The sequence below is a fragment of the Aotus nancymaae genome, unplaced genomic scaffold (genome assembly GCF_030222135.1).
Source record: "Aotus nancymaae isolate 86718 unplaced genomic scaffold, 86718_ANA_hifiasm-v0.15.2.pri h1tg000006l, whole genome shotgun sequence".
Taxonomy (NCBI): domain Eukaryota; kingdom Metazoa; phylum Chordata; class Mammalia; order Primates; family Aotidae; genus Aotus; species Aotus nancymaae.
The window spans coordinates 2,315,020-2,338,504 of NW_026988417.1; the positions used below are offsets into that span (position 1 = coordinate 2,315,020).

Sequence of the window (23,485 nt, forward strand, 5' to 3'; positions counted from 1 at the left end):
ACTATGGGGTGGAGCTGAGCAGGCGGCGCTCCGCCCCCGGCCGCTGCGGGCTTCCAGCCTCCTAGGCGGGGGCGCGGGCAGGGAGAGGCGGGGCCTGGGCCGGGCAGAGCGGGGAAGGAGCCAGGGCAGGGGGCGGGGCCTGGGCAGGGGCGGGGCCTGGGCAAGGAGTAGGGTGCTGAGGGCGGTGGGGTACGGTGGGGCGCCCTCTGGGGAGCCGCAGCCGCCGGCCTGCTCTCAACGCAGCCATCAGTTGTGCTTCAGGCCTGCCCGGTACCTCCATCCGGACCCTCTGAAGGCGCTTTTGAGGTGTACAGAAGAGCAGCACAGGTTGGTGGTTGGGAGACAGGCTGGAGCCCGGCGGTCTGGCCCCGAGAGGGACGAGTCTCCATGTCCACAGCGGGGCCCGAGCAGCGCCTGGTACATCTGAAGGGTTAGGGGTTGTTTGCTTAGACTCTTACAATGAACTTTATTTTGCAAAAGCACTTAATTCCCAATCCCTCACCTGACCGCTGTGTAAAAGCTGGCTTCCTCCACAATCTTATTTTCCAAATGTTAGAAATAAGTTCACATAAGCGGAGTGGCCTGAGTTAAATACAACGATGCATTTAACTCAGGGAGGATGGTGCACTGTTTCCAAAGAGGATGGCGGCCAGTGAAAGACCACTGGAAGGGGACTGCTGAACTTCATGTGCACCTGGCTGATGCCCGGCAGCCCAGTGAGACCGGACCTCTCTGCTGGACGGAATTGGTTTGGATCTCACCCAACAAAAACCCTTTGCCACTCCTCAGTCTTCCACAGGTTCTCCGGAGCTTTGGTCATGGGTAAATATAACAGCACTCCCTCCCTTCAGCGTCAAATGACCCTAAAGGTGGCTTGTTAGACAATGTTCTAGTCCAGGGTGACTAGGTTGAAGTCGTTTGGAGAGTTTTTCTTAGTATTTTGAAGGAGAGAAATAAGAATGTTCTAAGGCCAATATTGTCATCTAATCGGGTTAAACACTTTTCCTATTCATTCTTCATTGTTTTACTTTTTTATCCTCCTCTTTTAAAAGTCAGTAAGGCATAAAATGATCTGAAAAACAAACATGGCAAGGGAAAGAATTCACGGAGTGGTGCCCAACCTGCAGGCAGGAAGACCCAGGGCGCTGGAGCAGGGAGGCCTGGTGGGAGGACCCCTGCGGCCCAGGCTGGAGGTTGGGGTGGGCATCATGGGACACAGTTGAGCCAGTTTGGACAGGAGGAAGTGGGAGCTGTGCAGGCAACGCCTTCCAGAAATGTTGCTGATGAGGCGAAGTCCGAGTGGGAGGAGTGTGACAAAGAGAGGACAGAAAGAGATAGAGAGAGAAACAGAGAGAGAGAGACAGAGAGAGAGAGACAGAGACAGAGACAGAGAGAGACAGAGAGTGACAGAGACAGAGAGACACAGAGACAGAGAGAACATGCAAAATGACACAAGCTGAGGGGTGGGAATGCAGGACTGAGGGGAGGATTTTTTATTTTGTTTTGTTTTAAAACGGGAGGAACTCGAGGATATTTATAGACTGCAAGGAGGAACTCTGAGGAGACAGCATGAAAGATGCCAGAAAGACAAGGGGTTCCTTTACAGAAAGAGATCCCTGGAGGGCAGGAGGGGTGCACGGCAGAAACCCACTTTCCCAGTGACTCCTGGGTGGTTTCTCGGGCCACAAATTAATTCTCCATCTGATTTTGAATTGCCAACCATAGTTATTTGTTGGAAAGGTGTTTATGAGACCATAAAAGCCATAAAACATAAAGTAAAAATTATAGTAGTATCAGCCCCCGGAGTACAAATGCCAAGCACGATGGGTTTATACAGACGTGGGAAGCTTTCTGCAGCCTGCCTTGGGAATTTACGAAAGCAAGTATGTTACACTTATTTCTAGGATCAACTTCCTTTTCAGCAGTCAAAATCATGTGGGGTTTCAGTAGGGTCAGAAGATAACTGGGGCCCAGGAATTCATCCTCCCTGAGAAAGCTCGTGAGGACATCATGGGCTAAACAGACCTCAAGACAGAGCTGTGAGGATCGAGCGTTTTGCTGTCTGCTTTTTCTCCTTCCTGTGGAAGCGGTTTTCTCCTAGTAATATTAAAAAATATTTTAGGTTTTGGACAATATCTTTTCAGTCTATTTTTAAACTTTAGAAGTAATAGTCAGATGTTAAAGATGATTTGTTTTAGATATGTTTTCCATGAATTTTGTGAGACTCTATTCTGCAAGCAATGGAGAATGGGGGCTGTTTTGCAGGAGAATGAATTCTCAGATGTGTTAGAAGCATAATTCTGCAAAACCAAAAATTACAAAAGGTGGCAAGAGATAAGATACAGGACCGCTCTTGCAGCATGGGGGAGAGGAGGAGAGAGGTGGGCACAGGAAGCTGCAGGAGCCGGCAGAACGTGGGGCCTGATAACCAGCAGGATGGTCAGGGAGACTCAGGGGTTTCCAGCTGAGCAGAGAGTGGCATTGCTTCCTGTTCTTCCTACTAATCCTTCCTATTAAGTAGAAGATGGCAGGGTTGGAAAGAGTTTGTTTTCCATCCTGTTGACATACATGTGACAAAGCTGAGAACTCAGTCCCCAACTCAAGAGCAGTTTTGGGTCAGCATAACCCCAAAGGAGGTGACAGAGGTCATTCACCAAGGTGGCCACGTGGAGAGGGCCTTCGGAGTGGGGAGGAACGGGGACCACAAGGGCTGGCAGCGGAGCCTGGGATTGGTGGTGTGTCAGAAAGGGCTCAGGACAAGAGAAGGGGTTGTGAGCCCCTGAGGTTCGGCAGGCCAGTGGCATAACCGTTGTCATTCTGGAAAGATCCCCATGAGGCTGGTGTGCGCGGGGCTGACCTGGCCAGGGACTAGGAAAGGAGCAATGTAAGAAGGCCCTGCGGTGATTAGTCCAGATGATTCCAGCACCTAATTTGGGTGGCCATAATCCCAGCAAAAATGTGGAGGGAAGGGATACAGGGGGCTCAGGGCCCACTTCCCAGAGGAGGCTGTGCTTGAGCTGGTGAATGCAGGGGCGGGGGGCCGTGGGCGCTGAAGCCAGTGCAGGGGTGGTTGGGACTGAGCTGAAGGACAAAAAGCGGTGTTTGGCTTTAATCTGGAGGCCATGGGGACCCAGAGGAGGACTTTAGGGAGGGGGGCAAGGAGAAATTTGAGGCCCTTCTGGCTGCCAAGAAGTGGGTGGGCGGGAGGCTGCAGGCAGGTGTCCTACTTGGAGGGGGACCTGCTGTAACCCAGCAAGCACGAAGATGGAAAACAGAGATGGAATCTGCTGGGAGAATCAAGGGCGTCCCAAAGGACAGGGGTCCTGTCCCAGGTATCCCACCCTCCAGCCTGGTGAGCAGGAGGAGGGGTGCTTCTCCAAATCTCAGTGTGCCACCTGTGAGAAGGGCCCAGCATGAGGATACCAGGCACCAGTCATACAGGGAACTGGGCACAGCCCCTGGCACCCACATGCCCTCGATGGAATACAGTGGTGGTGGTGATCCCAAATCCTAACATTTGGGATTCAAATGTCCACATGTACATGAATGCCTAAATCACGGTGGCTCTGAGGCCCCAGCCACGTTCCCAGGAGGAACTGCTTTCTTTCCTGTGGTGTCCCCACTAATGGCCTCCAGGGCCCCCGGGGTCCACACAGGTTCAAGGATCCAGACGGCTGCTGGGGGCTGCGAAAGCTCAGATTCCTTCCCGAGTCCTGGGCAGGTACCCTCCATGGCCACCCCACAACCTGCTGGCGGGTCCCACTGGGCCCTCTCCAGTTCACAGATGCCGTATGCACAGCATGGTGGCCCCACCCTCTCAGAAGCCCCCATAGGACCTCCCAGATCCAACAACTCTCCAGAACTGAAGGCAGGTATTTCCTCTCGCAGCTGCCTGTTGCTGGGGCCCCCAGGACTCCTCCCTCTGCACCAGGGTACCCGGGCCCATGCCCCCAACCTCAGCCTTCGAAGATCAGAGGGCTCTGCTTCCAGGGGGTTCCAATGGGCCTCAGGGTCGAAGAGCGGGCAGCCAGCCTGACTTGCTTGGGTGAAAGCAAGGCCTCTCTTCCCCCACTGCACAAGGCTCACCACCTCACAACAGCCCCCACAATGGGCACAACAGGAAGCTGTGCCTCCACGGTCATTACCGGCACAAGCAGACAGCTGGCCATGCCATCTCGCTGCACCTCAGCATGGCAGGTCCCCACGGCAGGAGGCAGAAGCCACGCCCAGGTAGTTCTGGGAACAGGTGCAGGAGGATTCTCATGGTGCAGCTCTGAGAGCCAGCGGCCTCTGCACAGAGGGCTCCTGGCTGGCATGGAGCACCCCAAGGGGTGGGCTGTCCTCGGCCAGCAGGGCCCCAGCACAAGGCCCAGAGGCAGAGTCCCAGGGCCTCTGGGATGAGAATAAGAGCAACTGGTTGGCCAACAGGCCCATGGGGTCTCCTGCCTCGATCCCAGCTTCACCCAGCGCCAGGTGCCCCAGCATCCAAAGAGGTAGTTGTGACGGTGGGCCCGGTATGGTTGGTGCCAGGGGATGCCGTGCTCCGTCAGGCCTCCCAGAAAGGAGGCTGTGGCAGGGCATTGAGGGTCACACCTGAAAGACACACAGCGTGGTGCCATTGGGCCAGGCTCTCTGCTTGGAGGCTGAGGGCAGGGAGCGGAGCACGGCAACAGTGACAATCACAGAAAGAGCCGGAGCCAGCAGAGTGAGGTATAAAAATCTGTATTTATATTACAATGACATAAGGACACAGCGTGGCCCACGAGGTGGACAGCTGGGCGGGGGCCCCTTTCCCTCTCCAGCACACGCCCCCTCACTGGCACCAGGCCCTCGTGTGGCCCCCAACTCTGGCACGGAACCTGTCCTAGTGCCCGACGTGGGCCTGGGGCCACCTTGCTGGCCCATGGTCAGGGTCCTCTGTACGGACAGTGGGGAGAGGGTCCCAGGTTCGCTGACAGAGGGAGGCAGGGCACAGGGGAACCCGCCTCACCCTTCAGATGGCATGGGCCGGGGCAGACAGCAGATCGGGACCCCCAGGGCCAAAGATCAGAACAGGGCTCCACCACCCAGGGTCGCAGGCCCAAGTACTGTGCCCCTAAGATAGGGTCTGCAGAGGCAAAGCTTTGCTGCGGCTTCTCCCACTCTGTGAGGATGGCGGGGCCCTGGTATGTGGTTTGCGGGGGTTGCCTCCCAGTAAGGCTGGGGACCCAGGCCTGGGCCTAGGTGTTCAGCGGCCGAGAGCCCTAGTGCAGGCTGGGAGGGCACAAACAGAGACTCGGGTATCCCGGGGCTGTTCTGTTCTCGTCTGCTCTCTGTAGACACGGTGACGGCCTCTTGGTCCCTGGAGCCACCAGGGATGGCAACCTAGGCCCCTGGCAGTGAGCTGTGGGAGGTCTGAGCATGTGGGTGACTCCTAGCACCAGCCCCCACCCAGTGGGCCCCTCACCCACCTGCTGGTGGCAGGGAGGGGCAGCTGAACAGCACCCCGGTGGCTATGAGACTGCCTCCCAGTCCACGTGGGAACCACAGCCTGAAAAGCCATGGGCTGAGCTGCCGGGAGGGTCGATCGAGGGGCCACCACTGTCACTGGGTGGATTCTGCTGGTCAGAGATGAGAGCAGAAGCCCCCTGGCCGCCCCAGGCACCAGAGGGTGGGGCAGGGAGCTGGTGCTTCAGAAATTCAGGGCAGGGATGCGACCACCTCAGGGCCCTGGAGTGCTGGCTCGGAAAGCCAGCTCTTAACATGGCCCGCCTTGCTCAGAGGTGCAGGGGTGTTTGAAATGAAGGCTGCGGGGACAGCTCAGGCAGGCAGGGGAAGCTCCTTTCTGGGCACCAGTGGGGCTGGAAGAAGCTGCAGACAGGCTTCCTCACCACCACCCGCAGGGCGTGTGGATGCCCCTTGGCTCCAGGCACCCGGCCCCCTATAGCCTGTAGGGCAGGTTCTGTGCCAGAGCTGTTTCCAGGGACCCCTTTCTACCACAACAGGCCCCCCACCCTGGGGCATCTGTGCATACGACTGAAAATAGACATGAATTTTCCCCACGATATGGAAATTGGTAAAGGTGCAGCAGAGGCGTGCTGAGGGCCAGCCCCACCAAGGACAGAGACTGCAGGCAGGAAAGGCTGAGGCAAGCCTCCCGGCGCCAGGCCTGCACCACTGCTCAGCGCAGTCTTCACTGGCTGCCAGCGTCTGCAACCTGGCCAGGAAGTGGGGGTCTCAAGGCAGGTGAAGGCAAGAATCCACCTCTTTAGGGAGCAAGCAGGCCCCTGCCAGCCGCTGGGGAAGGCAACACTAGGGGTCAGGTTACAGCCCCTCTGTGCCGCCCACAGGGGCCCGGCTGCAGCGCCCCCAGGAAGCCCTGGCTGGCGGGAGCGGCTGCCCACAGGGGATGGGAGGACGGCACTGGCTGGGCAGGCCTGGGGCACCCTGAGCCACGAGGGACATGCTGGTGGGAAGGGCAAGGCCAGACACAAGACACAAGGCACACTTTGACGACATGACAGAGGGACAGGTCCCTGAGACGCTGGGTGGCTCCCACCCCTCGGCAAACAAGGACACAACAACGCTAGGAAAATAGAGTACAAAAATCTGGTTCAGGGACCAGGCAGCACACACGGACGCCCCTCGGCCGAGAGTCTTGACGCTTTCTTCTTTTTAAAAATGCTTCTGTTTTTTGGGAAAGCCTCTCTGCCAGCTGAGGCTGCCGCAGCAGAGCTCATAAGGACCCCTCTCCTAAGGAGGCTCCGGAGCTCTCACCGGGCTGCGGGGCAGTGCAGCATTTTACTTTTTTGCTTTTTGTTTAAAAAAAGGGAGATGAAAAAGCCCTCGAGGACCCAGCGGCTGTAACTCCAGCTCGCCCCAGCCCCAGCCAGGAAGAGAAGCCCCTCTCTTGTGCATAGGTAGGACTGTTGGGTGGGCGCGGGTGAGCCGGAGCTGGAGGGGGAAGCAGGCACAGCCCAGGGGCTGCTGTTTGCCAGATGACCCCTGAAGGCCATCATCCCCAGAACACGTGACCTCGGGGTGCCCAGGTGTGTCTGCCTATGTGAGCGTGTACACGGGTGCGTGTGCCTAGGTGCGTGCGTGTGCGCGTCTGACAGTCCTACCGGAGCAGATGCTGCCCAGCAAGGAGAGCCCAGCCCTCGGCTCTGACACCTGCGAGGTGGGAAGGACCCGGACCGCCCACCTGCCCCAGGTGCTCACCCAAGTCCCGCCCTTCACAGATCCCTTGTCCACGCCAGGAGCCTACGTGGACTGACAGGGAGGTGAACAGACAGATGGATGGACAGCCAGCCTTGCCTTCCTTCCTTCTCAGTCCACTCCTTTCTCCTGGGATCCAGGGCTGGGGGTCTGAGCTCCCTGTGGTGGTCATTAAGCTTCCTCACACGGCGCCCGCCGAGGTTTGCAGCAATGACATTTAATACTTCTGGAATGATTAGGAATCTGAAAACAGACCGTGGGCGGCTATGCTGACCAGGGCTCCGGGCGTGGGAGCTGGGCCCTGCCTCCTTGCAGGGGACCCTGCCCAGCTGGGAGGGGCAGGTGGCTCGGCAGGCCCTGACCAGCAAGCGGACAGTGCCAGGCAGCCCAGGTGGCAGCTGGAGCTTCCAGAATGGCACAGCAGTGGGCCTGTGGAGAGGCTGGCGTCAACTGAAGGAGAACTGGAGGGCTGACACGCGTGGCTGGCGGGCAGGCAGGCCAAGCAGTAGAGGGCACAGGCCTACGAGAGGGCGGGGCGGCCCAGCCGCCGGCAGTGGGGCCCGAAGCCGCTGCTGCCGCTCTGCAGGCTGTAGTGGTCGTCCGCGTCACTGCTGCTGCCAACACTGTCCAGCTCGCCAGGGCCAAACTCCATGCCCTCTATGTCCACCTCTAGGGAGAACAGAGCGGGGATGGGGTCAGGCCACACGGAGGGTGCCGGCCTATCTCTCTCTTTTCTGGAAATGGAAGCTCTGGGCAGAGGGGCAGAAGCGCAGAGGGCGCAGTCTGGGAACCAGGGCAGCAGATGCCAGGAGGGCTCTGGCTAAGAACCCAGCCTCAGAAGCACCAGCCCTCCGTGGTCAACGCGGCCTGTGCCTCCCACCCTCCCTGTCCAGTCCCTCTGCACTCGGACGGTGATGAACACACACTACAGCAGGGAGCTGGGAGGGACCTCCCCAACCCCAGCACCAGGCGCCTCCTCTCCACCCAGGGAGCTGTGCCACTGCGTGCCCAGAGGCCCCGGCGAGGCTGCCCCCCGCCCCACCTTGCTCTGAGTCGTCTGTGGAGACGGCGGAGCCCGTGCTGTCCGTGCGCACACGCTCCACGCTCTGCACCGACAGCTGCTCCAGGCGCCGTTTCAGGAAGCGATGCTCCTGCTGCAGCTGCTCCTTGATGCTCAATGCCCGGCGGTCCTGCTCCTCCAGTTTCTGGGGATGAGGGGAGCTATGAGCCCGCAGCAAGAAGGGGTGTCCCCCTCCCTGACAAGGCCTAGCCAGGCTAGGGGCTACAGGGTGCCCAGTCTCTGCCGGCCCCACAGCCTGACATGGGTCCCTCCCTGCCCCAGCCAGGCGGTCACAGTCAGGTGACACCTCCCAGCCCTGTGGTTTCCATCTACGGCCCAGCTCTAAAGCCCGCAGCCACCAGGCAGCCTTGGCCAAGCTGAGCCATGTGTGGCTGTGACACCCTGGGTCAGTGCCCTATGACCTGACCTCTGGCTGGCACCTTCTCCAGGACAGTCCTGCTTGCAGCAGGTCTCCTCATGCACTCCCAGCCCTATTCTATGCCTGTCCCTGCAGCACCTGTGCCCTGCCCTCTCTATACCTTCCCGAGGGCCCCACGGAGACATTGCTTGCTCTGTGAGGGCCCCCAGGGCTCTGGATATGCCCCTTCAAAGCTCCTGCTGCCTATGCAGGCAGAGGAGGTCCTCAGAGGGGGCAGAGACCTGCCCTGGTTGGCCCAAGTGACACAAGGCCTCCAAACCAACAGAGCTATCTAATGTCCTTTGGGAGGCTGCCCCAGGGAATGTCTCCCTTAGCCCAGACCTGCTGCCAGGCCCTGCTGCTGCCCCTACCTCCATCCTGGCACCACCACCAGGCTGTCTACTTTCAGTCAGCCTCTCGATGATGGCACCAAGGGAGCCCCTGCCCCTCCTGAACCCCTCTCCCTTTCCAGCAGCTGCCCCTTCACAGCCCAGTGCCCCAGCGGGCAACGCATGCCCCACCCCTCCTCTCTATCCCAGCGCACGCTGCTCTGCGGCCTCTTACGCCATCAGCACCCAACAAACCCAGCACAAGCCACGGAACCGCCTCGACCCTCAGCAGCTCCTGCCACTGCTCCTCCACCCTGGCGAAAACCACCAGGCCCCTGACACACCTGCCAGATGGCTCCCCACCCACCTTCAGGCCCTCTGATCCAAGGGCTGCCCAGGGTCCCGTGAGCAGCCCCAAGGCAGGCAGGGACACCGAGGCAGCCGGACAGGGCAGGGTGGAGGGCGAGGCCCACTCACCTTGATGTGCACCTTGGCCCGCTTCAGGAGGCTCAGCGTGGTGTGGCGGGTGCTGTCAGGGCCCAGGGGCACCAGCTGCTTAAGCTGCTCCAGGTACAGCCTGAGTTTGGCTCGTCTGAAAGAGCCAGAGACAGAACCATCAGGCCAGGGCGGCAAAGCCCATGGGGCGAGAGGTCTGGGGCGGCCCCTGCACAGACCCAGCCCCCACCATCCACTGCTGCAGATGTGCTGAGGGTCCCTCTCAAGGACCCCCTGCTAGCCTGGCTGCCAACTCCCCTGGCCCCCAGGAGCAGCCCAACTCCCACAGTCCCCTAGACGCCCAGCAGAAGTGCCCAGCTCACCATGGCTTGCAGAGCCTCAGCGCGTCACCCAGGCACTGCCTAGGAGCCCCAGCTCGCCCCCTGCCATCCCCATGCCTGCCTTGGAGTCCACGTGCAGGGAGGGGTGAAGTGAGGCGAGGGGTCCTGTTCAGGCTGCACCCAGAGGTCTGAGGGACTCAGACAAGGTTTATATTTTTCCATCTCATCACGTACAAAGTGCTGTCACTTCTGTGACCATGGAAACACGATCAGCCTAGGTCAAAGGAGGGCCAGGGGCCAGGCCCTTCCAACCCAAGTTTCGTATCCCCTTGGAAACGGCTTCATTCCAGATTCTGTCCCTGTACCCACAGATCAATCCACATTTCACAAAACGGGAGTCGTGGCACTCGTGGTTCTTGCTTGTTCACACTCAAGGGTACTTGCTCACATGCCACAATCCTCCAGGATGCATCCATCGGGCGCCTCGGGAGAGACCCCCGGCTTCATCCTAGGCCTGCCCCTGCGGAAACGCCGCCTTCCCACTGGCCTGCTTGTCTGCGGGGGAGGCTGGTGGAGCTCACGGGGAGCTCCAGCTCACCCGGAGGCACCGACTCAGCCTGGGACCCCGGCCACGCCCGTGTGCACCTGCCTGGCAGTGCGGGGCACCAGGAGGTTTGTCACTGCCATGTTCGCCCACAGACTCAGCCATCCCGTGCAGGCTGCGCAGGCTGCTTCCAAATACGGGACAGTCTGCTTTGGGTAAATCCTTAGGCGTGGAACTGCCAGGTCAAGGGGTAGGAACATTTTTTGTCTTTTGAAAACCTGCCGCCCAACTGGATGCCTGCACGTGTGCCTTTCCCCACACGGCACCAATGCTGAGCGCCCGGCCTTGGCATGTCTGCTCCTGCCACTCCCAAGCCCAGCAAATCTTGTCCCCCAGGAGGAACGTGGGCAGGGAGAGCCATTTTCTCTGGACAGAGGAGGAACCCGAAGAAGGAGGGGCTGTGGGGTGCAGCGGTAACAGCCTCACCAGTCTGGAGGTCTGCCTGCCAGTGGCCTGAACGGGGCTGAGATCCTCAGTATCTCCTGCTCTGCCTCCTGTGCGCAGGCACAGGGGAAGGGGTCCCAGGCGGCGGCTCCATGACCACCCCCCGTGCTTGGATCCTCAGCCTCCCACCTCCAACAGCAGCGAGCGCCCTGCCTCCCCGCTCCCCAGGAACTGTGCTCTCTGCTCAGGGAGGGGTCCTTTCCCGAGGCGCGCCACTCTACTGCAGCCACCATCGGGACCAGGTTTGCAAGTGGGATGCTGCCAGAGGGATTCTCCCTGGTCCACTCTAACAAATGGCTTTCCAAGCCCCCAGGTAATGACATCAGCACTACATGACCTCTGCAGAACAATTTAAAAATGCAAATCAACAAAAAGGAAAAAAACTACAAATTCCTAAATTCCACCACCCCAAACAACTTCATTAGCATTTTAGTGTGTGACAGGTGCACATCATGAATGTCAAGTGAAAAATCAGGATACGGACCCACACAGGTGACAGGTGACCTGACCCAATTTTGTTTAAAAAACAAAAGAGCAGACGCACACGAGAGACGCGACAGAACACAAGGAGGCACAGGGAGCGTGCGTCTCCAGGCGGCGCGCCTGGCAACTTTATTTCTTTAGCTTCGTGCTTTTCTGTATTTTCCAGGTTTTCTAGGCTAAAAAAACACACATTGCTGTGACAATCAGAAAAAGACACGTTTGCACAAGAAAGAAAAACACAGCTGAAAGACGAGAACAAGGAGAACAATCTTTGCAATACATACAAAAGACAAACGGTTAGTATTCGTGGTATGCTGAGCTCACACACAGCAAAAATCAAAAGCAGAATGCCTCGACGTCACAATGGGCGAAGGACACACACAGGAAAGCTGCAGAACATGAGGGCCAACCTAACCTAACGCCCGACTCCACCTCACCAGAGCCCGGAATGAGAGCTCAGACAAGGAGACACAGCTTTCACCCTCCTACGGGCTGAAGCGGGAAGGGGTGGCTCCTGCGCCAGCCAGCTCGAGGGGTCGCTGATGGTTTGCTGGTGGGAAAGCAGAAGGGGACACAGGTCTAGAGGGCCATCGCACAGTTAGCACTGACCAACAGCATCTCTACTTCTAGGGCCTTGGTCCTATAAAACTATCCCCCCAGATACGCAAAGGCCCGTGCTCACCATGGCTCACCGCAGCACCGTCTGGAAATACCTGTGTTAACCAGAGGGTCATCGCTACGAACGCAGGCGGCACGGCCAGGTGTCCTGTGTGGTCATCAGGGATGAGGAGGTGGAGAAGCGTGCCCTGACACAGGTGGACAGGACTTACGTACGTGGTGTCGGGTGAAAGATCAAGTGAGGAAATGGAGAACAAGGTCCCCTTCTTATCCGAGTCTCATCGGCATGTTAGTGCCCGCGGGGAGCGCGGAGGATGTGGCTCAGCCTCCGAGGGCCCGGGATGCGGTCTCTGGGGTGGGGCGCAGGGGAGGTCCGTGAACAGACCGCTTTAGAAATCACGGCACACCTTTCTTGAGAGACAAACAGAAGCCATCTGACCACACACACGCACTGTCCAAAACCCGCTAACAGGTCTCCCTGGCCCAGGAGGGCGGGTGCCAGGGCTGCAGGCCACAGAAGTTCCTGCCCTGGGCAGCAGGTGGCTGTGATGGGGCAGGCTGGGGCCAGGCCTGGAGCCAGCTCTGCCACTGGCTGGAGGTGGGACCCCAGGAAGATCCCCACCCACCCTTCTGAGCCATGAGGCCCCAAAGCCCGTGGCTGCACTGGCTTCTGCCGCTGCAGTGCCCTGGCCTCGCCAGCACCCACAGCTGTCTCTGGCCAATCCAAGAGGCTGTTACAACCCCACTTCCTGAAGGAATCTGTGTGGGCAAGAGGCAGAACCTGCTTGCGGGACCAGGTCGCGATGGGCTGATATTGCCAGCAGCCCCACCTCTGATGCAGCACCTCCCAGCCTCCCCAGAACCCCCACGCCTGGAGGAGGACCCAGGGCACTGAGAGGGCATGGCTCCACGCCAGCGTCCCAGCCAACCAGAAAGCCTGGCTGTCACTGACGGGGAGCCGGGGGTGGCCCAGGAGCCAGCGTGCCTCCCACTCCCTGTCTGCCTGCGTTTTCCACATGTTGCCAACAGAACGTCCCAAGCTCCGGGAAGACCGCGTGAGGCTGCATCACGCACATGAGGCTGGGCTGCAGGGGGCTCCTGGGCCTCCCAGGACCTGGACATGCTAGGGAATGTGGGGCAGGGGTCAGCTGAGGACTCTGGACTGGCTTTTGGGATGGGCCCTGCCATCCAGGGGCTGTTGATGGCCAGTAAAGAAGGCTGGGACCTTCCCCCAAACACGCTAAGACCAGAGCCTGGAGCAGGTCCCGTGAGGTGAGCAGCAGGAAGGTGAGGCCTCCATGGTCCCCTGGCCCCTGGGTCGGCAGCGGTGCACCGGCCTCAGACCTGCTGGAGCTGCCTCTCTACAAGGAGGGAGGAGGAGGAGCCGGGCTGGGCAGGCTTGGCTCAGAGCACCCACAAGGGGAAGTCCCACAGGCCCAGCCCAGTCCCCAGCAAGGAGACACCTCCAGGCAAAGTGCTGTCCAGGGCCTGCCTCCCGGTTTGGCTGGGTGGCCCAGCCAGGGGCTTCCTTCCTTCCTCAAGACAGCATGCAGCCCTTCCTGCAGCCAGGAGCAGCCGGGATCCGGGAGGCTGCGATCCGGGCCCTAGCTCCAGGCCTGTGGGTTTGTGGGGCTGTCCACACCTGCCTCTTGGCCAGCCAGAGACAGAGACCCCCTGCACAGGGGTGGGAGAGCCCACAGAGACACCCCGGCTGTCCACCCATCCCTCCTGTGTCTCAAAAAGGCCCCATGAGGCCCAGGCTAAACACAGCCTCTGGCAGGAAAGGGCAGAGGGCAAGGCCAGGTCAAGGGGCATCTGCAGGGGTCCAGGGCAGGTCCCTGTCCTCCCCCAAGGGCTGCCACACCCTTGCCACTCACCCACCCCAATGTCATTGCTCCTCAGTCTGTCCCCATTGGGGGACTGTCTTCCCAGGGACCGCCTCCAGGAAGCCTTCCCTGAATATCCCCACGTGCCTGCCCTGGCTCCTGGGTCCTGGTCAAGGCTAGACTAGTCTCCTTAGGACTGGGAACAACTCCAGGCCTGCCTGGTTCTCGTGGGCCCTGTACCTGCCCCCACCTCTGTGGCCTCTAGGGAACCCCCAAACACACATGACCCGTCCAGGAAGTGCAGTTCCTCAGAGAACACAGCGTTCTGTCCCTGCCCAGCCGCCCACCCCAGCCAGTGGCCCGAATCCCGGGGGAGCGGAAGTTGGCGCTGCTGTAGGGGTAGACATGGGGGGAGGCGGAGACCTGGCCGAGCACCAAACCTTTTCAAAGCAGGCTGTGGGGGGCTGAACCAGCACACAGACCCGCCCCACCAGAAAGGCAGGAAAAAGCTGACCCATCTCATAGACGGGACCACAAGTCAGGAGGGCGATGGCCCAGCATCCCTCGGGGGCTCTGTCTGCTGCTGGTATGGGGCTCCTGCCTCTAGGGCCGCCTCTGCGCTCACCCAGGGCTCCCGCTGGCAGCCCTAGGCCCCTGAGTTCACCTACACCTCATCCCCACTGGCAGAGCTGGGCCTGCAGCCTGCGGGGATGAACACCCCGCAGCTTCACTCGAGGGCTCCCCTGAACCCTGCCCTGGGCTGGAGCTTCCCAGGAGGCCAGGGACTGGCAGCCCTCCAGTCCCAGACAAGACTCTAGTGCGGCTCCCTGGAAGGCAGACCCCAGAATGCACAGGGCAGAGCACCACACCCTCCCAACTGGAGCCCATCATCCCGAAAGCTAAGGGCCCTGACGGTCACACACCGCAGGGCCCCTGCCCACATCTCTGACCCCCACCTGGATGAGCTCCGGAGAGCAGGACCGGTCCCCCACCATCTCCTGCCTCTAGCACAGAGTGCCTGAAGCAGACCTCAGCATCCTCCTCCCAAGCCCGATCCTTCCCAAGACTAGGACACAGCCTGGCAGCACAGCCGGCCATGCCAGGGACACGGGCAGGCTCAGCGCACCACGTACCCTCAGCACGGGACGGGCCAGGCGCTGGACTCGTGTAGGAGCTGCGGGGTCACTTACCTGTGCTTTTCTAGCTCGTTGTGTGAAGACCTGTTTAGAGAGACAGAGAGACAGAGCTCACTCTGCTGCCTGACCACCAGGGAACAGAGAGCAGCCCCTCCACGCAGCAGCAGCTGGCTGTGTCTGGTCCCGGAACGGCCCAGAACAGTGAGGGCTTGGGGAGGTGAGCAGCTGCCCACCCAGGGCGGGGGGAACTATGCACTGAGCCACAAGGACAGGGAGGCCCTGAGCTGCAGGTAGGTCCAGGGCACCCAGGGCCACCAGCCCACCTAGCAAGGCCCATGTGGACTCTGGCTGACGAAGGACCCAGGCCCCCTTCCAGAGGCTCGGGGGAGGCCCAGGGAGCAGCAGAAGATCCTGGCACTGACCCACCCAGCCGTCTGCCTTCCCTGCTCCCCAGTCCCCGAAGCCAGCTGTGTCCTTGGAGCCAAAGGAGTCCTGCACCTAGGACAGTCAGCAGGTGGAGATGCAGCCCAGAGACCAGGCCCTCAGGACGTGGGCGGTCCTGTCCTGACCCACCATCCTATCGGGCTAGCACACATGTGTAACCACAACCCACTTTACCAATGGGGCCAGGGACACAGCAGTCTCAGCCAGGTCAGCCCATGAGGGGCCTCTGAGATGTGGATGCTTCCTAGGCCAGTGGCACGGGGGGACACTGAGGCCAGCCCTCCCACATCCCTCGGGTGCTGTGTGCTAGCAGGACAGGCCGCCCTGGAAGCCCAGACTCAGCCTCTCTGGGGACAGTGGCCCCACCTGCTACACACCTGTGTGTATGGGCCTGTGGCCCATTCAGACACAGACACACAATTCCCAGCGCTGCGGGGTGTGCCATGCATCTGCCCTGGAGGACAATGAGGCAGGGAGACCTCGATCCGAGCTCCAGGCCACCTTCCCAGTCCAGGCGGGACCCCACAGGCCAGCCAGGGCTCCTGCGCCTCCTGGGATGAGTTCACAGGCGGGCAGAGAGCTCAGGCCCCCTCGGGGCACCTCCAGACCCAGCCCTGAGGCCTCTCCCTGCCCCTAGTTCCTGGCTCCTTCCTGAAGCTTCTGCTGACCCCTGCAAGCTTCAGGAACTTGGGATCTGGCATCTCTCGTCCCCGCCACTCAGGCCAAGTGCCTGTCCTTCCCATCCGCTGTACCAACAGGCCCTGGGCCTCCCTATGTGGCCTCAGCGGAACCTCCAGACCCAGGTCTCAGGGTCCTGGAGAGCCTGTCAGTCACATGGGCTGACCAGGAGCCTCAGAACCACTGCTAGGGCCAGCCGGAGCCAGCAGAGGCCACAGCCATATGCTCCTCACTGGCCTCAGAGAGATGGGCCCCTGAGCCAGCCTCTCTGCTTCCCCAGAACAGGCAGGCCACAGGAATGAGCCGTGCTCTGTCCTCAGCCCAAACTGCAGCCTGGCCATGAGGGTCTGTCTGTCTGCTGGCTCAGGAGGGAGGTCAGGGTCAGCAGGTGCCCTTCAACGTAAAGAAGCCTACCTGCCCTCCCCTTGAAGGGTGGCATGGGGCTGGACACCACCCTGGAGGCAGGGGGCACTCCTCCAGCAGCCAGGCACCCCCCCCAAAGCCCCTGCAGCTCCTCCTGGGCCCAGAGACCCCTGGGGCCCATTTAGGGGATGTTTGTGACAAGGGTCCCAGGAGCACTCAGGAGAGGTGGGACCCATCCCCGCTGAGGCTGTGCCAAGTGCATTCCCAGCAGCCCGTAACCCTAGGAGGCAAGCACACTTCTCACAGAATGGACCCCCTGCATGCTGGCCCCAGACCCTGCTGCCTCCCTCAATCCCAACACTGGCCTCCTGCCGCACTCCCTACCCCCTGCCCCAGCTCCACTGTGTGTCCCCTCCCTCAACTTGGCAGGGCACGGAAACCTCACGAGTGGGGATAAGTCAGGGGCTCGGAAACCCTCTGGCCTCTGCTCTGCCCAGCTGCTTGTCTGGGCTGGCTGAGGAAAGCCTCCAGGGCAATGCTGCCCACCAAGGAAGGGGCCAAGCCTGCCAGCCTTGGGCTCCCTCAGGTCCCAGGGGAGCGGGGCTCGGCCCAGAGGAGCCATGGGGAGACGCACCCCAGCTGGGGAGCCCTCTGCCTCCCTCACCAATGCCCACAAGGTCTCTGTCCCAGCAGAATGTGGACAGCTAGGACCCCATCTCAGGAACAGGCATCATCAGAGGTGGGTGAGTGGCAGGTAAGTAACCAAAGCTCTCCTTGCCTCAGTTTCCTTGGCCATAAATAGAAAAGTAACAGGCCGGGCACGGTGGCTCATTCCTTTAATCCCAGTACTTTGGGAGGCGGAGGTAGGTGGATCACAAGGTCAGGAGATTGAGACTATCGTGGCCAACACAGTGAAACTCCGTCTCTACTAAAAATACAAAAAAATGAGCCAGGCGTGGTGGCATGCACCCCTAGTCCCAGCTACTCAGGAGGCCGAGGTAGAAGAATCACTTGAACCCGGGCAATGAAGGTTGCAGTGAGCCGAGATCGCGACACTACACTCGAGCCTGGCGACAGAGACTGGGGCGGGGGTAGGGGGAGGACACCTCTGAGCCTGGGATGAAGACGAAGTGGCCGCACGTGTGAAACGCTCAGCATAGAGGCAGTGTTTGTGCAGCCTTCGCCAGTTCGTGCTGGGGGAGCCCCAGGTCACACCCCGGAGTTCTCCATGGGTCACGGACTTGGTTTGGTGAGAAGCAGCAGCAGGGGCCAGGCTTGCTCGAGGAGGCCTGAGGCAATGGTCCCCTGGCCACACTCCTGTCCTTCCCTAAACTGTCCCCAACAGGGGGCCAAGGGGCTGGGACTCAGAGACAGGTTCCAGCCAAGGCAGCCAGAGACTCAACCAATTCCTCACCAGGCTCAGGATGCCACAGAGATGGGTCCCTGCGCCAGCCTTTCTGCTTCCCCAGAACAGGCAGGCCACCGGAATGAGCCATGCCCTCTACCAAGGGGCCCTGAAGCCCTCTACCAAGGGGCCCTGAAGCCCCCTGCAAACGCAGCTCCCAGCCTGTTCACACGGAAGGGCTGGGCTAGGGTGGGCGCAGACAGGGCCAGGTGTGCCGTGGTCCTCAGCAGCCAGGAGGGTGGAAATCCCAGGGGAGCCCAGCCCAGGGTCCCCACTCCACAGACCTGCACGCACCCCAGCTTCGGGGATTCTGCAGCCTAAACACGAGGTCAAGATAGGAGTAACGACTTCATGGGGCCCTTGCCCTGCAGCCTGCCCCCTCCTCCCTAAATAAGCCTCCTGTCTTAAAGAAGGGGACCCCCCGCACTGGTGACTGGAGTTTCGGTGTATCAGGAGGCTGGGCAGGGGCGGTGGGCACCCTGGGAGGAGTGGGGCCCAGGACAGCGTCTCCACGCGCCTTCTCTGTCCAGGCTCGTGGGGGTGGGAGGAGGTCGGCCGAGCAGCAGAGCTCGGCTCCGGGAGCCAGTCGGAAAAAGGCCGCCCACCCACCCGCGCAGAGAAGGGGTTAGGGCCGGCAGCCCCGGGGGACCCTGGCTGAGCTTGTTTCTCCGGACCCACGGGGCACCGGCCAGCGCCCGCTGACAACTTTTAAACCGCCTGGAAAAGTCCCGAACAACTCGGGGGCCGGGAGCCGGCGCGCGAGCGGACGCCGGCGGCGGGCGCTGTACGCGTGGCACTGTTTACGCGAGCGGCCCGGGAGGCGCGGCCGCGGGAAGATGGCGACGGCGAGGGCGGGGCCGGCCGGGCGGGGCTGCGGCCGCGGCCTGCGCGCCTCCTCCTCCAGGCTGGCCGCCGGGACGCGCGGCGGCGGCGGCGGCGGCGCCGACGAGGGCCGCGGGCCGGGAATCGGGGCCCCGGAAGCACGCTCCGAGCGGGGGCGAGGGTTCGGGCCGGGAGGGGGCGGGCGCGGGGGGCGGTACCTGTTGTTCGGGGCCTTGCGCACCAGGCCGGCCGCCTTTGTTTTCTCCCTGGCGAAGTCGCCGTCGAAGGGCAGCACCGAGGCGTAGCCGTGCTCGGCCTCTGCGGGGACACGGCGCGGTCAACGGCCCCCGCCCGGCCCGGCCCCTCCGCCCGCCCATCGCCGCGGGCGCACAATGGGGAGCGGGCGCTACCTCGCTCCCTGCGCTCCAGGTACTCGGCCGCCTCCAGCAGGATCAGCAGGGAGTTCAGCTCCATCCTCCTGCCCGCGCCCGCCCGCACGCCCCAGGACGGCGGCGGCCCTGCCCGGCCCGCTCCGGCCGGCTCCGCTCGCCGCTCGCCCCTCGCCGCTCGCCCCGCGCACCCGGCCGCCGCACTTCCAGACTCCGCGGACTCCGGCGCTTGGCCGCCACCCTCCGCCTCGGGCCCTCAAATTGACACATAAGGGGGAGCGGCGGCCCGCACAGCCAATGGGAGGTGGCGCTCGGGCCCCGGGGGCGGGCACCGGGCCGGGCCGGGGCCAATGGGGACGGGCCGAGCGCCTCGGGCCGGGCCGAGAATGTTGACAGATGCGGAGCTGGCCTGCGATAGGCCGGCCGCGCTAGTAACAATTTAGAAGCCCGAGCTTAGCAACAGCACGTGGTGGCCCGGCCCCCGCGCTAGCTGACTGGCGGCCGCCGTGCATGTTAAGTAGGCGCCGCGCGCCGATTGGCCAGCGCGGCCTATGTAAAACAGGCACTGCGGCCCAATGGCCGGTGGCGGGGCGTGCGGCCAATGAGGGCGTCGCGGCCGGACGCGTTGCCGAGAGGAAGCGCCGCGCGCGGGGACCGCCCGGCGGCGTGAGGGCCCGTTAGGACGCCGGGGCGTCTCGGTGACGCGGGCGCAGCGAGGCGCTCTGGGCGTGCGCCGGGCCGGGCCGCCGGGGCTGAGCGCGGCGAAAGCAGTGGCTCCGCGGGGCACGGGGCCTCGCGCTCTGCCTGGGGTGTCGCTTGTGGCCGCGGACGACTCCCCGCCCCGCCCCGCCGGACGCAGACCGGCCCCCGGAAAGGCCGGGGCTGCGGAGAGGGACGCAGACGCTCTGAGCCTAAGGGCCGGGCCTCCCTGAGGGTGTCGGTGGGGAAACAGGCCCAGAGCGGGCGGACCCCGAAGCTGATGGAGGGCCCGGGGCCGGGAAGGGACACAGACGGGCGGCCACAGTGGGGAGGCTCCCCGGAGTGGGGGCTGCGTCCTCTGTGTCTGGCCTGAGGGTTCCCAGAGGCAGGGACTGGCCACCTCTGGCCAAGGACGCCCTTTGTAGCGAGGGGACTGAACTCTTCATCAAATCCCGGCTGGCGGGTCGCCCTAGTGACCCTGACCCTAAGACTGGCCCGGGAGGTGGCAGGACTGGGAGCGCAGACTGGCCCCGGGCACCCACCCCCTTTCGCTGATTTTTTTTCTTTTTTTTTTTTGAGGGGGAGTCTCGCATTGTCGCCCAGGCTGGAGTGCGATGGCGCGATCTCGGCTCACTGCAACCTCTGCCTCTGCCTCTGCCTCCCGGGTTCAAGCGATTCTCCTGCCTCAGCCAACTTAGTAGCTGGGACTACAGGCCTGCACTACCACGCCTGGCTAATTTTTGTATTTTTAGTAGAGACGGGGTTTCACCATGTTGGTCAGGATGGTCTCGAACGCCTGACCTCGTGATGTGCCTGCCTTGGCCTCCCAAAGTGCTGGGATTACAGGCGTGAGCCACCGCGCCTGGCTCCTCTCTCTGATTTTTGAGGTTGGCCTGGACGTGGCTAGGGCAGACCCTGCAGGCTGGAGAGTGTGAAGGCCTAAGGGGGCTGGACCCCTGCAGAACTTCTCAGTGGGGCACAGGGGGCTGCTGCTGCCAAACCGGACAAAAATGATTAAAACGTCAGCACCAGGACCTGCATGAAAGCCTCATGTGCATCTCACTGTGTGTTTTGCGTGCCCAACTACAGATCAGGATATGGGACTAGAGGTTCAGGGATTTGCTAGGGTCTCCCAGAAATCTCAACAGAATGAAGATTAGTGCTGCCACACACGACCCAGGGCTATAGGAATGCAGAAGCCAGAGCCTCCTGGCCTGGCTGGACCTGCTGGGTGTAAGCCTGTGACCTGGGCTTCAGAATCATGTGTGTTCCCCCTAGAGCCCCACAGGACCCAGCGGGGAACTTGGACACTGCTCTGAGACAGCCCTGCACGGACACTGAAACAAGCCCTTTGATGGTAGCCAGACCCTTCCTGTTCCTGCGCCACAGTCACTCCAGGGCCAGGGCAGAGCGCCTCACAAGAACTCAGCACAGTGGCCCTCCAGGTTAGTCTATAGGGCTGCCCAGAGCTGTGCATGTAAAGGTGTCCAAGTCTGGGGAGGAGCAGGGCTGTGTGTGGACTCAGGGGACCCCAGCTCTCCACTTGGTCGTCAGCATTTTGCAGAGTTGCTCCATCCAGCTTTGGCCGCCGGCTGGGTTGGTGCTGACACCTAAAGCGGACACCTGGCCTAGTATACGTGCACCTGCCGGCCAGAGTGCACGCCCCCTTGCTGCCATGGGGCGAGAGGTTTGTTCTGTGCGGCAGTGGGCAGCACAGGGGCGCAGGTGTGTCTATGGGGAGCACCTGCATGCTGCCCCCAGTCTAAGGGATTTTTAGCCTCAATTTTGGCCATTTTGGGAACCCCCTGTCTCCCACCACACCGGGAAACAAGCACTTCCCTGGTGTCCCTGGGTTCAACCTTGCCTGGGAGTGTGGGCACCACTGCTTGGGGGAGCAGGAAGGAGTGGGGGTGGGGAGGAGAAGGTGCGGGAGGCAATGGATGACCAGGGGCTGAGGTGCAGCCAGGGAGGGGGTGCTGGAGGCATCAGCCAGCAGGGGCAGGAGAAGAGGAAGGGGAGGGAGCAGCCAGGAGAGGCCTGGAGGTGAGTTGGCCTGGCCCAGACAGCTCAGGTGGGCCTGGAGCCCCTGCCAGGAGAGGTCTGGAGCCCCTGGGGGATGAGGGTGCTGGTCCCACCTGTGGCTGGCAGGGTCTCTACACCCATGGGTCTCAACTTGTCCCTCCCAAGATGGGCAGAGGCACCTCGGGTCAGTGCTGGCAGGCACCAATGCCCATGGAGTCCCAGGGCGGTTGAGGGGTGGGGAGGATGTGGCTCTGGTCAGCCAGTTGGACCCAAGCCCTGCAGGACCTTCTTCAGAGCCAGGACCTGTCCGGTGGGAACCAGTGAAGGCCAAGAGGGAGGGGGCAGAATCTTCAGCCTCTTTCCCGGGGGAGCCCAGTCCCCCCACCCTACTCTGGGAGGACCTCTCTATCCCACTCCTGGGCCCCCAGGGGTCACCCCCTTCCTGCCCCATCCTCTGAGCCCTGCCCAGCCTTGCATTCTCCCTGGGTCCTTCACCCTCACTGTCTCCTTTCCCTCATGACGGCCCTCCCAGTCCGCTCCAGGCAGGGGCTCCCAGGGAAGGGATAGGGCCTGAATGCAGAAGGGCTTCCCTGGTTTTGGGTGGACGGCCAGAGCGGGCTTGTCTTCTGCTGCCTGGATTTCCTGAGTTTTCTTATGCCAGCCTGCCCCAGCCTCAGCTTCCCTGGCTGTGAATGGGGCTGATGATGCTGCCTCTTGGGACATGTGGAGGACAGAATAAAGGATTCTCGGTTTGGCTTGGGAAAGGCCACCCACTGACTTCCCACCCCGCTCCCCCCGCCAGATCCCTGAGAGTATCTAAGGTTGGCGCCAAAGAAGCCTCCAGAAGTCAGTTTCCCAGCCTTCCTGCACCCACCAGGCCTCAGCTTCCTTCCTCTGGACTCAGGATCCACAAGCTCCTCGTGGCCACCGCACTCCCGGCTTCTCGGGATGCGTGTCTCAGCACGGCCTCAGGGAGCACCCTTCACACACCAGGGAGGGAAGGTTGGCGAGGCCCCGGCAGCGGCAGAGCCTCTTCCCACACTTCCAAGCTGACCAGGCCCTGATCCCCCCACCCTGGCCCCTGACGCCGTGGGCCTCCCACCTTGGGCCCCCTGTTACTGGGTGGACTGCCGGCAGACCCCTGGTCCCCTGCCCCAGCATTCTGGCAGATTTTGGTCTGTGCGGGGGGGCCCAGGTCAGGGATGGAGAGCAGCGACCCGCTCAGCATGTGCCCAGTCCCCCGAGGCCTTGGCCCCCCTGCAGCAAGAGGCCTGGTTGTCTGCTGGCACCAGGGGGGTCCTCTGGGGCCTCTCCCTTGAAGCCACCCTGGATTCCAGTCCCAAGTCACCTAATTTCCCCGAGCCTGTTTCCTGGGCTATAAAATGGGGGCGATGGTATTTGCCTCTTGGGTGGTTGGGACGTGTCATGAAGGATGCATGCAAAGCCCTGGGCAGCAGCGGGCCGGGCACTAAAGGGTGCCCAGGAAGTGCCAGGAATATGAACATCAGCTCCAAATCAGCAAGAGCCTCCAACCCCTCAGCCCTGCCCACAGAGAACCAGGGCTTAGGGGAGACAGGGCCTGCCCAGTCTCAGCCGGTCAGTAGCAGAGTCTCACTCAAAACCTGGGTGGAGCTCCGGCTAACCGGGCTGGCCAGCCACAGGCACCAGGCCAGGCCTCTTGGGGGCATTCCAAAAAGTTTGACACTCAGGAAAACATTGTCTCCAGAATACAAAAAGAAGATGGCACAATCAAATTGCATGGAGATGTAATT

The 23,485-nt window shown here is 61.7% G+C and overlaps 1 protein-coding gene and 1 long non-coding RNA gene across 2 annotated transcripts; both read right to left on the minus strand.

The window, feature by feature from the left end:
- Positions 1 to 4,706: 4,706 nt before the first annotated feature.
- MXD4 (MAX dimerization protein 4) lies at positions 4,707 to 19,086 on the minus strand. Its single transcript, XM_021666984.2, has 6 exons — positions 19,014 to 19,086; positions 18,822 to 18,921; positions 14,946 to 14,975; positions 9,482 to 9,596; positions 8,240 to 8,402; positions 4,707 to 7,866 (listed from the first exon to the last, which is right to left on the minus strand). Exons 1-6 carry the CDS (start codon positions 19,075 to 19,077, stop codon positions 7,718 to 7,720), a joined length of 621 nt encoding a protein of 206 aa, XP_021522659.1. The 5' UTR covers positions 19,078 to 19,086; the 3' UTR covers positions 4,707 to 7,717.
- LOC135270123 (uncharacterized) lies at positions 11,412 to 14,939 on the minus strand. Its single transcript, XR_010338373.1, has 2 exons — positions 12,025 to 14,939; positions 11,412 to 11,861 (listed from the first exon to the last, which is right to left on the minus strand). It is a non-coding gene; the product is annotated as an uncharacterized LOC135270123 (long non-coding RNA).
- Positions 19,087 to 23,485: the final 4,399 nt, after the last annotated feature.